This window comes from Neoarthrinium moseri (genome assembly GCF_022829205.1).
Source record: "Neoarthrinium moseri strain CBS 164.80 chromosome Unknown scaffold2_Wmoseri_CBS_16480, whole genome shotgun sequence".
Lineage (NCBI taxonomy): Eukaryota > Fungi > Ascomycota > Sordariomycetes > Amphisphaeriales > Apiosporaceae > Neoarthrinium > Neoarthrinium moseri.
In genome coordinates this window covers 725,061-736,935 of record NW_026055116.1, presented here as the reverse complement: position 1 = coordinate 736,935, position 11,875 = coordinate 725,061, and the positions used below count along the sequence as shown (strand labels likewise).

General features: G+C 49.9%; 4 protein-coding genes across 4 annotated transcripts; 3 read left to right on the top strand and 1 right to left on the bottom strand.

Annotated features, from left to right (window-relative positions):
* Positions 1–112: 112 nt before the first annotated feature.
* Positions 113–1,504, bottom strand: JN550_000983 (uncharacterized protein; the record flags this gene model as incomplete). Its single annotated transcript, XM_049321954.1, has 1 exon — positions 113–1,504. The coding sequence occupies one exon, from the start codon at positions 1,502–1,504 to the stop codon at positions 113–115; it is 1,392 nt and encodes a 463-aa protein (XP_049176889.1).
* A 712-nt stretch (positions 1,505–2,216) lies between these two features.
* On the top strand, positions 2,217–3,342 carry JN550_000982 (uncharacterized protein; the record flags this gene model as incomplete). Its single annotated transcript, XM_049321943.1, has 2 exons — positions 2,217–2,881; positions 2,931–3,342. The coding sequence occupies 2 exons, from the start codon at positions 2,217–2,219 to the stop codon at positions 3,340–3,342; spliced, it is 1,077 nt and encodes a 358-aa protein (XP_049176888.1).
* Positions 3,343–5,458: 2,116 nt separating this feature from the next.
* Positions 5,459–6,649, top strand: JN550_000981 (uncharacterized protein; the record flags this gene model as incomplete). The annotated part of the gene is made up of 4 exons (XM_049321932.1): positions 5,459–5,573; positions 5,798–6,268; positions 6,321–6,448; positions 6,512–6,649. 4 exons carry the CDS (start codon positions 5,459–5,461, stop codon positions 6,647–6,649), a joined length of 852 nt encoding a protein of 283 aa, XP_049176887.1.
* A 1,241-nt stretch (positions 6,650–7,890) lies between these two features.
* On the top strand, positions 7,891–10,948 carry JN550_000980 (uncharacterized protein; the record flags this gene model as incomplete). Its single annotated transcript, XM_049321921.1, has 2 exons — positions 7,891–9,828; positions 9,875–10,948. 2 exons carry the CDS (start codon positions 7,891–7,893, stop codon positions 10,946–10,948), a joined length of 3,012 nt encoding a protein of 1,003 aa, XP_049176886.1.
* Between the last annotated feature and the right edge of the window lie 927 nt (positions 10,949–11,875).

The following is an 11,875-nucleotide window of genomic DNA, read 5'->3' as shown; positions in this document are numbered from 1 at the left end:
CTTAAGAGACTTGCACGGTTGCCGGACCTTGCCAGAAATTTTACGTTGGTCATAGCATACTGCACCTAGAGTGAACTAACCCTGACCGTTGATGCACAATATCATGACGTGCTCAGCCGGACTCGATAACGATGACTCTTCTAAACGTTGGAACCGACGGTGTCAGCATTCCTCGCCCTTTAATAGAAGCTTCACACCGGTTCTTCCCCATGCTATCCATTCCCTTCTCGCCTGTCAAACGGAACCAGCGACGCCGTACGGAAAACCAGCTTTCAGTGGCGAAACGTTTGAACTTCGACCACTCTACAATGCTGTCATCGAGGTCTTCCGATGGAACAGGCCACTGGTCCTGGTTGATGAGGCTAAGTAACAACTCCTCCAAGCCCTCATGGCAACAAGACAAACCGTGACCGCGCAGGTTTGCAATGAAATTTTGAAAGTCGCCGACAGCCACGATCACCACCTTGCTGCCTAAAACAAACAACCGAGACTCGAGGCGCGGATCATACCGCCGAGGCAGCTTGTAGCTAATGCTCACAAAATCGAAAATTTTCAGATTAGGAAAACGATTGGGCTGGAACAGTTGCATGAAACAGTCGTGGTATTTTCTCTCAGCCGAGTGAAGCGTGACGTATTGCGCAACCTTGGCAATATTGTTAATCCCAATGACACCTGTGAACTCATGATCCTCGTTCGAGATCACGCTGATGTATAGAGTGTCTCTCGTCGCATCGAACCAGCTCCACTGTCGCCCATTAAAGAGCTTGTCGGTGTAGACCATGCCGCCGCTGTGGGATGCAACAGCTCTGGCTTCACGACATGCACGCGAAGCCGCCGGAGGTGCCCAGCTCTGTTCAAGATCCCAGCCGGATACTAGCCCGTCCATCCTCGTCGTCTCTCGCACGTGAACGATGTTGTTTGGCAGGGAGAAGCGCCATATCATGTTGCGAATCTCAGGAGGCAGTTTCTTGAATTGAGGAAATTGCCAAGACGGCGTGGCCATCTGCCGTCGGAGCAGTTGTACCTCAGCACGAAGGGCTTTCGCTTGGCGGTTTGCCTCATTTGAGACCTCGGTTACTGCTTCCAACTCCTCCTTGAATGCGACCTTTAGTGCCTCAACCTCGTCGTAGTACTCTCTTTGGTCATGATTCAGCTTTTGGCGGAGCGCAAGCTGTGCCTGCCTTAGAGAACTGATTTCTGCGGCAAGTTCTGCAACATTTTGCTGTGTCTCATTGGAAACACTGAGTACGCCCTTGAAAAGACCTGAAACTTCAGAACTATGTTCATCGAATCGATTATAAAGCGCCTGTTGATTCAGCTGCAGAAGGTGGCAGAACTTCCGAGTGGCTGGACCCTCATTCGTCTCTGGGAGCTCATTGATAGAAATAGGACTGTCTGGTCGGGATGAGCGAGATCGTTGAGAATCGTAGGCAAGACCTTCATAGTGAGCGTCAGTTTCTGTTGAATCCTCACTTGAACCTCTCGCTGAAGCTGAAGTAGACATAATGATTCAGACCGAGGTTGGCTCTTTTCATCGGTTGCAGTGATGCTGAACGAGCCATCGCGCTAAAAGCCGCAGACGCGACAAGACATGGCGGCTGTCAGCTGGTGGGCAACCTTGACAGCTGCTTCGTTGACGGCCGAGAACCAAGACACATATAAATCGCTGAACAGGTTTTTGGATGCAACTGGGTAAAATTTGAACTAGCTTGTATAATGGAGAGATGTAATGACTAATTTAAGCATGGTTGCGTTGGCTGAAGGCAAGCAGAGTCACCAATGCTTGCCCTCTGCCTCCTAACCGCCTTTGTTCGAGAGGAAAATCCAGCAGCATCTCTGCAGCCGACTGTAGGATACGCCGAGATGGAGCTCGTGGCAAAGCTCCAATTCGAATTGATATTTTCACGTAATCATTCTAGTTTAGGTTAATTTATCCCCAAGGCTGACGTGTGATCTTGCAGCATTTGCCCAGTGACAGTTACAGCGGGTGCGGGCCGAGACCGAGAACACTGCGTAGTGGGGCCAATTGCTCACATACATAAAGCTTCCTTCAAAGACGCATAGATCTCTTGGGTTCGAGCAGCATTCACGAGTACATGTTCATCGGGTCCAGCCACCAGTTTCTTGAGAAGAGTACCTAAGAAAGACTAAGAAAGAAAGAAAAGAAACCTCGGAGCTATCGCGAAAAGTTTCACGCATACGAAGTACAATACAGTATGGCAGAAGCCCCACTTGAGTCACGCAAGTTGTACGTCCGCTCGGAGGATGCCCAAAAGTTCGTCGAGGATGTTTTGAAGGGTAACGGCGTGTCTGCGAAGAACGCTTCTACTGTTGCAAGGTGTCTTGTTCAAGCAGACTTGCGTGGAGTGGACACACACGGGATCAACAGAATCCCGTCTTACATGGCGCGCATCCAGCAAGGTGCCCTTGACGCGGCAGCCGATCCGGTCGTTACGAAGGTTACTCCGGTGGTTGGCCAGGTCGATGGTCGGAATGGGTTCGGCTTCGTTGCCGCACATGCCGGCATGAAGCTGGCCATTGAAATGGCTGAACAATTCGGGATTGGGATGATCAGCATTAAGCATTCGAATCACTTTGGCATGAGCGCGTGGATCGTCCAGCAGGCTATTGATGCGAACATGATGAGCCTGGTGTTCACCAACTCAAGCCCCGCCCTGCCAGCATGGGGAGGAAAGAGTAAGCTCATGGGCGTATCACCGATCGCCTGTGGTGCTCCAGGACGGGATAAACCGTTTATTCTTGATATGGCTCCTTCCGTAGCAGCCCGCGGCAAGATTTACAAGGCCAAACGCCGCGAGGAGAAGATCCCATTAGACTGGGCGCTGGACGCTGAAGGAAATCCCACCGATGATCCAACTGCGTGAGTGTGCGTTTAAAAAAATGCGTTGCACGATGCTGACTATTTACAGCGCACTTGGAGGAGTCATGCTTCCTATGGGCGGACCAAAAGGGTCTGCACTAGCTATCATGATGGATGTCTTCTCGGGTGTCCTGTCAGGTTCTGCTTTTGCTGGCCACGTCACAGGTCCTTACGACCCATCTAAACCTGCAGACGTTGGACATTTCTTGGTAGCTATCAAGCCAGATCTCTTCATGAGCCTGGATGAATTCCGCGACCGAATCCAGTATCTGTACGAGCGGGTTGTGGGCTCCGAGAAGGCTGCTGGCGTGGAGCGAATCTACTTTCCGGGAGAGATTGAGCAGCTTACTCAGGCGGAGAGGCTGAAGAATGGAATCCCATATGTTAGTGCCGAGATTAATGCTCTGAACGCAGAGGCAACGAAAGTCGGTGCCGCTGGTATAATTGTGCGGGATCAATGAGCGGATGGGCGCGCTCGCGAATGGAATATAGAGGCAGAGATTTGAGGGGAGGTGCATCTACCGCAGATGTCTATTATTTAACTGTGTTATCATTGCTGAGGAGAGAAAAGAGAGAGAGGAGAATTATTTGAGCTCTGTCAACTTATTTCAGTCATTAGATACCTTTAATGGCTGTTTCACGGGTGGGACGTGAGTGGGCGCTACACTTCCCGGCACTCGAGATTTGGCCCGAGACTAAAAATGTTTTCTCTCGGCGTCAGGGTTTCCTTAGGCTTGCGCGTGAAGATCTATCTTTAAGAGATGCAGGAACTTGGTGACGTGATAGGACAGCCGGGGTCCAGGGGCTCCGTTTCCCACCACAGTACCGGAGCCAAGCCTCGGGCCTCCAACTGCGAAGGTTGCGGCCCCATCGGGGCGGAGCGCCCCCCGAAGTTTATGGTGACGGGGAGTTGCAGCCCTAGTTTCAGGTCACCTTGCACGGCGCTGCATCAGCAGGACGTTATGATCAGATGATCGGTAGGTACAAGTCTCTAATCTCGACGAGGTCTTATTATACATTGTCTGGCCTGTAATCAAATCTCACAGTCATTCCAGTTCGATGCATCTGCACCTAGCTACAGATCTAAGCGTTCCTATGCAGCTTGAAAACCAGAAACTGATTAAATTAGGCGGATAGACGCGAGCCGGGCCACCACTTGTTTTCCTCAGCAATGAGGGTCACATCGAATAGCAGTACATACACCACAATCCCCAGGGTATTTTATAGAAGCTGGTTGGTACCAAGATATGCAGGCCGCGCGAGTTGAGCCACTACAGCGAATCGGGATGCATGGCTTGTTCAGCGGCAGTGTATAAGTCGGGCGAGTGACAACGAAGATTTGGCGTCCCATAAATGCCGTCCAGTAATAAGGAAGTTCAGTGACTTTTGCCGTGGGCTATTGCTGAAGATAGTAGCCGAGCCGAGTACCTGGACTGTTCGGTTTCGCTATGAATAGAGTTATTCTTGAAGATAGTGTGTTAGTTAGCACCATTGTGCCCCCTAAGCCGTCAAAGTATCCCCTGCTTTTAGGGCTATCGCGGCTTGTTTTGCGATTTGCGCCACGGCTAAAAGAACTCGCCTCGACACCATGAACCGTCAGACTCCTGTAGGATTTTCCACAGGGTCTTCGTCTCAAAGGTCTTACAGTTCAAATTGCTGGGACTCTGAACGTTGGACGTGAAGGGTGACCGGCCTATCTTACGAATGAGGAAGATTTGCGTGGCACAGGTGGAGTTTGTTGTCTTGGCCGGCCCCGGACTACACCCAGTGTAGCCTCGGAGACACCATACTTCACTGCGTGGCAGAGGTATTCTGCAGCGCAGCAGTAGCTCGGCGACGAGAAATTCACCAGCATTCACAGTGGATAGCAACAATCCACGTTCGGAACTTGGGGGCGCCGGTATCAGCGAAAGCGCGAGCCCCGAATGGAATATGAATACTGGGTCCGCGGGCATCTCGAAGTCTAAACTGCAGAGGCGGCTGTGCTAGCCAGGGTTGGCTTGCACATTTGCGCAGCTCGAAGATAGTGTGCATCATGTATAGACCAATTGACACAAGAATCAACTTTCGTTCATACAAAACAGGTGCTGTACTTACTGATTAATCGAAAAGATCCGACACGGTGCGCCGGACATGACAAGGTTTGGTAAGAATCGAAGTCCGGACAGGGGTGTTGGATTGAAACCAAACCATACAGGCGGGTGGATCGAGGCTGGACTTGGCCTTTGAACGCAAAACGCCAGCCTGAGCACTGTTTTATGGCCGCGAGCGAGACACGGTGTGATTGTTTCAGCTGGACCTCAGTTGCTCGGTCCCGCGATAACACGGGCGAAGTACAGTGCTCTGTCCGCTCGGTCTCTCTCCAATGTTGTCCGCCCGCTCCGGGTCTGGCTGGAGGCGCCCAGCGGCGTATAGTGGTCAGAAAATAGCACAATGGCTGATATATAAGGATGACTTCTTCTGTCTCTTGACAATGAGTTCATTCCTTATCAGTCATCTCGATTACCATCAGTCACCCGTAGAACAGCATCAATTTGCTTGCAAACTTTCCGACAAGACAGTCAAACTACCGTCACAATGCCTGGCCTTACTAGCGAGCACCGTACCCCCAGCAAGTATGACCGCATTCCCGGTCCCCTGGGTCTGGCCTCTGCCTCTCTGGAGGGCAAGGTTGCAGTAGTCACTGGAGCTGGTAAGTCGCATTCGATGCTAAATTCCTGCTTTCCCGGTCTCCCCACGTTTTCCTCCTCTTCTTCCACCCCGCTGCAAGCCACAATCCCCCGGAGCCGGCATAGTGGGGCCAGACCAGTTCCATCCCCACCGGAGCTCCGTAGACGCTTCGGGCCGGAACTTTGAAACGTGCATGAGATTATACAGCACGTGTAAGGATATCCAGCTAACCTGAATCAAATCTAGGTCGCGGCATTGGCCGGGAGATGGCCCAGGAGCTTGGCCGCCGTGGCGCGAAGGTTATTGTCAATTACGCCAACAGCCGCGAATCCGCTGAGGAGGTCGTCAACGTGATCAAGAAGGCCGGCTCCGACGCCGTGTCGATCAAGGCCAACGTGTCCGATGTTGACCAAATTGTCAAGCTCTTTAACGAGGCCAAGAAGGTATGGGGAAAGATCGACATTGTCTGCTCCAACTCTGGTGTTGTCTCTTTCGGCCACGTCAAGGATGTCACCCCTGAGGAGTTCGACCGTGTCTTCGGCGTCAACACCAGAGGCCAGTTCTTCGTTGCAAGGGAGGCCTACAAGAACCTCGAGGTTGGCGGACGTCTGATCCTCATGGGTTCCATCACTGGCCAGGCCAAGGGTGTCCCGAAGCACGCAATTTACAGTGGTAGCAAGGGTACCATTGAGACCTTTGTGCGATGCATGGCCGTCGGTAAGGACAAATTCACTCCTCCAAAGAGCTCGAACGCTAACTCGAGGATGAGACTTCGGTGACAAGAAGATCACTGTGAACGCCATCGCACCCGGTGGCATTAAGACTGACATGTACCACGCCGTCTGCCGCGAGTACATCCCTGGCGGCGCTGAGCTGGATGATGAGGGTGTTGATGAGGTATGCTTCATATTTCCATAACAATCATTTTCAGTACATGGATGCTTACTGACACTTATGCAGTTCGCTGCCACCTGGTCGCCTCTTCACAGAGTCGGTCTCCCCATCGACATTGCCCGTGTCGCTTGCTTCCTTGCCTCTCAGGATGGAGAGTGGATCAACGGCAAAGTCATCGGTGTTGATGGCCACGCCATGATGTAAAGTGGTATCGTGCAAGCCTTAAGTTCACGAGATGTATTATTCTATTCAAGCGCAAGGAGACCTGGATCGGCGTATCTGTTCATAGTTCGCAGAATGTCGATAGAATAATGAAAAATATGATATCCACACTAGTCATTGTAGTCATCGTCCTGGGACTAAAGAAACGTCTTCTATGTTGATGTGTCGAACAATTCTTGGATAATTGATTACTGAGCCATCTGCACCATACCATGTAAGAATCTATCATGCACCAAAACCCGGGAAATGTCTACACGCGAGATTCGCAAGCCACTTAGATAGGTGGACTGCTTACCTATTTTATTATAGGCCCGAGGATTATCAACCAGCTCTTGATAACTGTATCATTAACAGAACTTCAACCCTGCTGTAAGTTCATACCAACTTAACTCAACTGAATACGCAGTTTAGATGTATATATATATTTCTAATAAAACAAAAAGCAACATCACTACAATAAGACCTAGCGCTTGTCACAAACAACTGCATCTTCTATGGCTCTCTCACTCCGCTTTCCGATGCTCAGTTCAAATAGGGATTGAATTTGCACCATCATGAAAGACGTACCGCCTGAGCCATGCATACCACAGTTTCTACTTATCCGCGTGTTCCACAAAAAAGAACAGGCGCCCTGTTGTGCTGTGTTGTCACAACCTTCACGATTGAGAGAACGTAAGTTCAAGGAAATTGAAGAGAAGATCTTTACGTAGAATCACGCACAAGTGGGTGAGTTTGCTCGGTGGCTTCGGGTCCTAGAGTTACTCAAGCCACTCACGGTGGGAAGGAGTCGCCGCAAGCTATTTTCCACCGACTCAATCCGTGTTAGTCACAGTTTTGGTTTCAACTATGGGTGAGAGCAACACATAAATCGAACACAGTGGCATTGTTGCCTCTTTGGCGAATCTGCGAGAAGGCAAATCATTGCTAGCCGCGATATTGAAAGAGACTATATTCAGTATCATGATGTTGCCTTGAGGGTCGGCCAAGTGGCATATGCTCTGCCAGCTGGCAGCCAGACAATGCCGGAGTCCGCCCAAGTCCAGCGAAAACCAAAGGCGTTGATGATTGGTTGAAAACATGGAGATTCCCCACCTCAGCTCACTTCAGTCTACGACAGCGAAACGAACAGACAGAAGTCATGTCTACAGTTCAGCCGCATCAATCCATCGCAGCCTATATGGCCCGGTAATCGTTTACCTGAAGATCGCCCAAACACCGAAGCGATGCGGCTTCTAAACGTATCAACGCTGGAACTCTACGACTTCACCGGTGATGATGTGCCACCATACGCTGCACTCTCGCACATATGGGCCAACGGGGAGGTGTCATATCACGACATCATCAATGGCGACGCACCGCTGAAGATCGGATTTCGCAAAATCCAGCACGCCTGCCGTCAAGCCATAAAGGACAATCTGGACTGGACTTGGATAGACACGTGCTGCGTCGATAGAACCAGCAGCGCTGAGACAACAGAGGCTATCAATTCAATGTACCAATATTTCCGGCAGGCCGCGTGGTGTTATGTCTTTTTGGCAGATGTCTTCACCGTCGATGATGCATTATCCGAAGAGGATCGCTACCACCAGCTGCGCCGTTCAAAGTGGTTCACTAGGGGCTGGACTCTCCAGGAACTGATTGCGCCGCCGAGGACGCTGTTCTTTGACAATGCCTGGAATCTAATAGGAAGCAAAGGATGCCCGGAGTTCGATGTGCTGTTGTCAGAAATATCCGGTGTTCCGGCATCATGCATAGAAGGCTTGCGTTCCCCGCTTGAATTCAATGTTGCCACCAGGATGTCGTGGGCATCCCAAAGACGATGTGCGCGAAAGGAGGACGAGGCATACTGCCTTCTGGGTTTGTTTGATATAAATTTGCCTCTGATTTATGGTGAGGGGGGAAGAGCATTCGTCAGATTACAAGAGGAAATACTACGGACCACGAGCGATCAATCGCTCTTCATGTGGACTGTCGACGAGGGCAACCCACGCTGTTGGAAATCATCCAGTGTCTTTGCGGAATCTCCAGAAGATTTTCGTATTATCGGGCGGAAGTCTCACATCCTTCGAGAACCGTCAACGCCAGCTACGGTGACCCAGCTGGGCTTGAGCATTTCTTTGCCTGTCGCACCAGTCAGTGGTCGTGACGCTATCTACGGTCACCCTGATGAGCCGGCAGGCACATTTTACGAGGCCTATTTGAACTGCGAGGACGATCTTGGCGGCATGGCAAAGATATACCTCCGTCCTGTCGAAGGGGGAAATGAATGGCAAAGGCCGAACTCATTTCACCGCATCGCAACACCATTTCAACACTATGGAATACCGTCAGAGTACGACGCAAAGGATATCTTCATTAAGACACGGTTGGGGTTCCGCTTGCATAATGCGCCCACATCTACTTCAACCATAGAGACACCGCACTCTTTTTCGAGCCTGGAAATATCACCACCCATAGCAACAGCGCAGGGTGAGGAACTAAAGCCAAGGATATTCCACGACATGACTGTTATTCAAGATACATATTCTGCCATGACCATTGAGTCATTGGAAGACATTTTATACGAATGGCAAGTTGAAAGCCTTGTTGGCAGGTCTTTCATCCCGGAGGGGGTCTTGGAGAAGATCTTGGATAGAGAGGCCATCAAACATATATGCGGCACGCTTATGCCTGTTTCCCAAGCATCCGCGTCCTTGGTTGATCGTGTTATGTCCTCTAGTCAAAAGATATTCGTGGTGTTGATTTTGTCAGGATTATCACAATTTACGAGCTTCGTCATTGACAGTATTGGGTTGACAGACGAACATCTCCCCATGCCGGATCCAAAATTAATTCACTCAAAATCGCCACCAGGGTATTTGAAGGAACAAGACAGCCATTCTTGGTCACAATGGAAAATCGTGACGGAAACATTCGCCAGGAAATCCTACAGTCAGCGGTTCTTTGAGGCTCAGTGGCAAGTTCTGGCACCAGTTTTCAAGACCAAACATTTGGTTTCGCATTTGAATTTGACTGCAAACCATATCCTACCGTATCTGAAGCAACATCTCGGTCAATCTGCTACTGTTGGAGCTGAGGATGACCAAGTTAGGAATGGGTCGTTCAGTGATATTCGCAAGGTTGTCATACATCCAAACCATTACAGCTTTGGGGATTATGGGGTACGTTTCTAAGACTGTGGCCTCATATGTGTACTAACCCTTCCAGTTGGGGAATAATACGAATAACGTGTTTGCGGTCAAACGACTGCATGCGGTCGACCGTATGCAGTTCGAGCTTGAGAGGGAGGCACTGACTCAATTCAGAGAGGGCCGTCCACGTCACATTGTTCAATTATTGGCAACATACGAAGTTCAAACAGGAGGTGGCAATGATTTATTTGCGGATTATTACATGATTTTCCCGTGGGCCGATGGAACCTTACGCTCATTTTGGGGTTCACAGAAGGCCCACGTGGGTGATGTTGCAATTATACCTTGGCTCTTGCGCCAGTGCTTGGAGCTGGCTAAGGCTCTTGAACTCATCCATGAAGGGCGCAGTGGCTTTCCACACGAATCGAGCGAAATTGAGCCAGTACCCCGTTATGGGCGGCATGGAGATGTGAAGCCAACAAATATACTCTGGTTTCCCAATAATGAGGCGAGTGAGACGAACGATTTGGGTAGCCTTGTCCTGGGAGACTTCGGGCTTGCAAGATTCCACCGGAGAGATTCACGATCCAACTTGACTTCGACTGACATTCCACGGTCCATGACATACTCGGCACCGGAGTTTTCAACTCAAGGAAGGATCTCAAGATCCGTGGATATATGGGCCCTAGGCTGCGTCTTCCTCGAGTTCATCACCTGGTTTCTTGAGGGTGAGCAGGCTGTGACGGAAACGTTTCCGGACCTCCGTTGTAGTCGAGACTCGTATGGGTTTATCTCTGACACATTCTTCGAAGTTTTTGAAAAAGGGAAAGGCACCGAAAAGTATCCCACCGCGAGACTGAAACCACGAGTGCAAGACTGGATCGAACGTCTCCACAGAGGTTCGACACAATATTGGTACATCCACAAATTTCTGGCGTTGACTCTCAGGATGCTCGACACCGACCCCCTAACACGCATTCGAGCTTCAAAAGTAGCATTTGAGATGGAAGACTTGCACAGAAAATGCTTGAGAGATATGATCTCTTTCCCAACTAGGTCGTCCCGGGCTTCTAAGCTGATTGAACCGGTGGGTCATAAGACATCTTCGATCCTTCGGAACGTCTTACGGCGATCAATGTTTGGGCCTTAGGGGGTCCTGGACGCAAAGGTAACTCTTTCAGGTATCGGACTCTGTTGATGTTGGGAGAATAAGGCATGAGCTATAGAAGAACGTAAAGACAAATGAAGGACAAATTCTCGCTACTGATGCTACAATGATGAAAACGTTTGAAATGTGACATGAAGAAGCTATCAAGCTTGGAATAGGTTCTCTTGCCGTTGACATGATTTAAATTATATATTTCCCAGCATTGTGACACTGTCGAGAAGGAAATTCTACTCCATTGTCCGGGCTTTCTGAAGAACATAATCGAGAGGATGTTCAAAACCGGTAAACGGTCCCATCCAGTAGAGCAGTATTATATGACCATATTATCCCTTTCGAGTTGGGTGAAGAATCAATATTTCGATCTGGCATAGTTCTTGAGCATCCAAATCTTCTTCAAGTTGGATGTGAGAGATTGGATTTGGTGTGATAGGGGCGAGTTCTTATAAGTATAGTAGAATACAACTCAAGCCTGCAGAGCGGTCTCTGTGGATCCATAAAGGCGTCCTTATCTCTTTTAAAGGGTTGTGGCAAATTCGACGATAGTGTGCCGGCCCATATTGTACCCCTACCATTACATGACAATAAAGTCCTGGAAGCTGCTGTATGTCAAGGGCCTGGGCCAGGCATGGCGAAGATACTGTGCTGAGAATGGGCTGGGCGATGTCAAACTGAAATTTTTGGCCGGTATCGAGAGGCCTCACGGCATGGAGGGCGCTTGGCAGCAATTACGTGATAGTAGGATACCGCCCGGTACAGCCACTGGAGTCATACTGAATTCAGTTGGGTAAAAGTTTGGTGACTATTTTGGTATACCAGAGCGTGGGGCGTCAAGCCAGATTCTCTAGTAGAGCTAGTCGTATAACATAGCTACGGCGTACAATTCTCTTAATGTAAACATTAAGGAGTCGA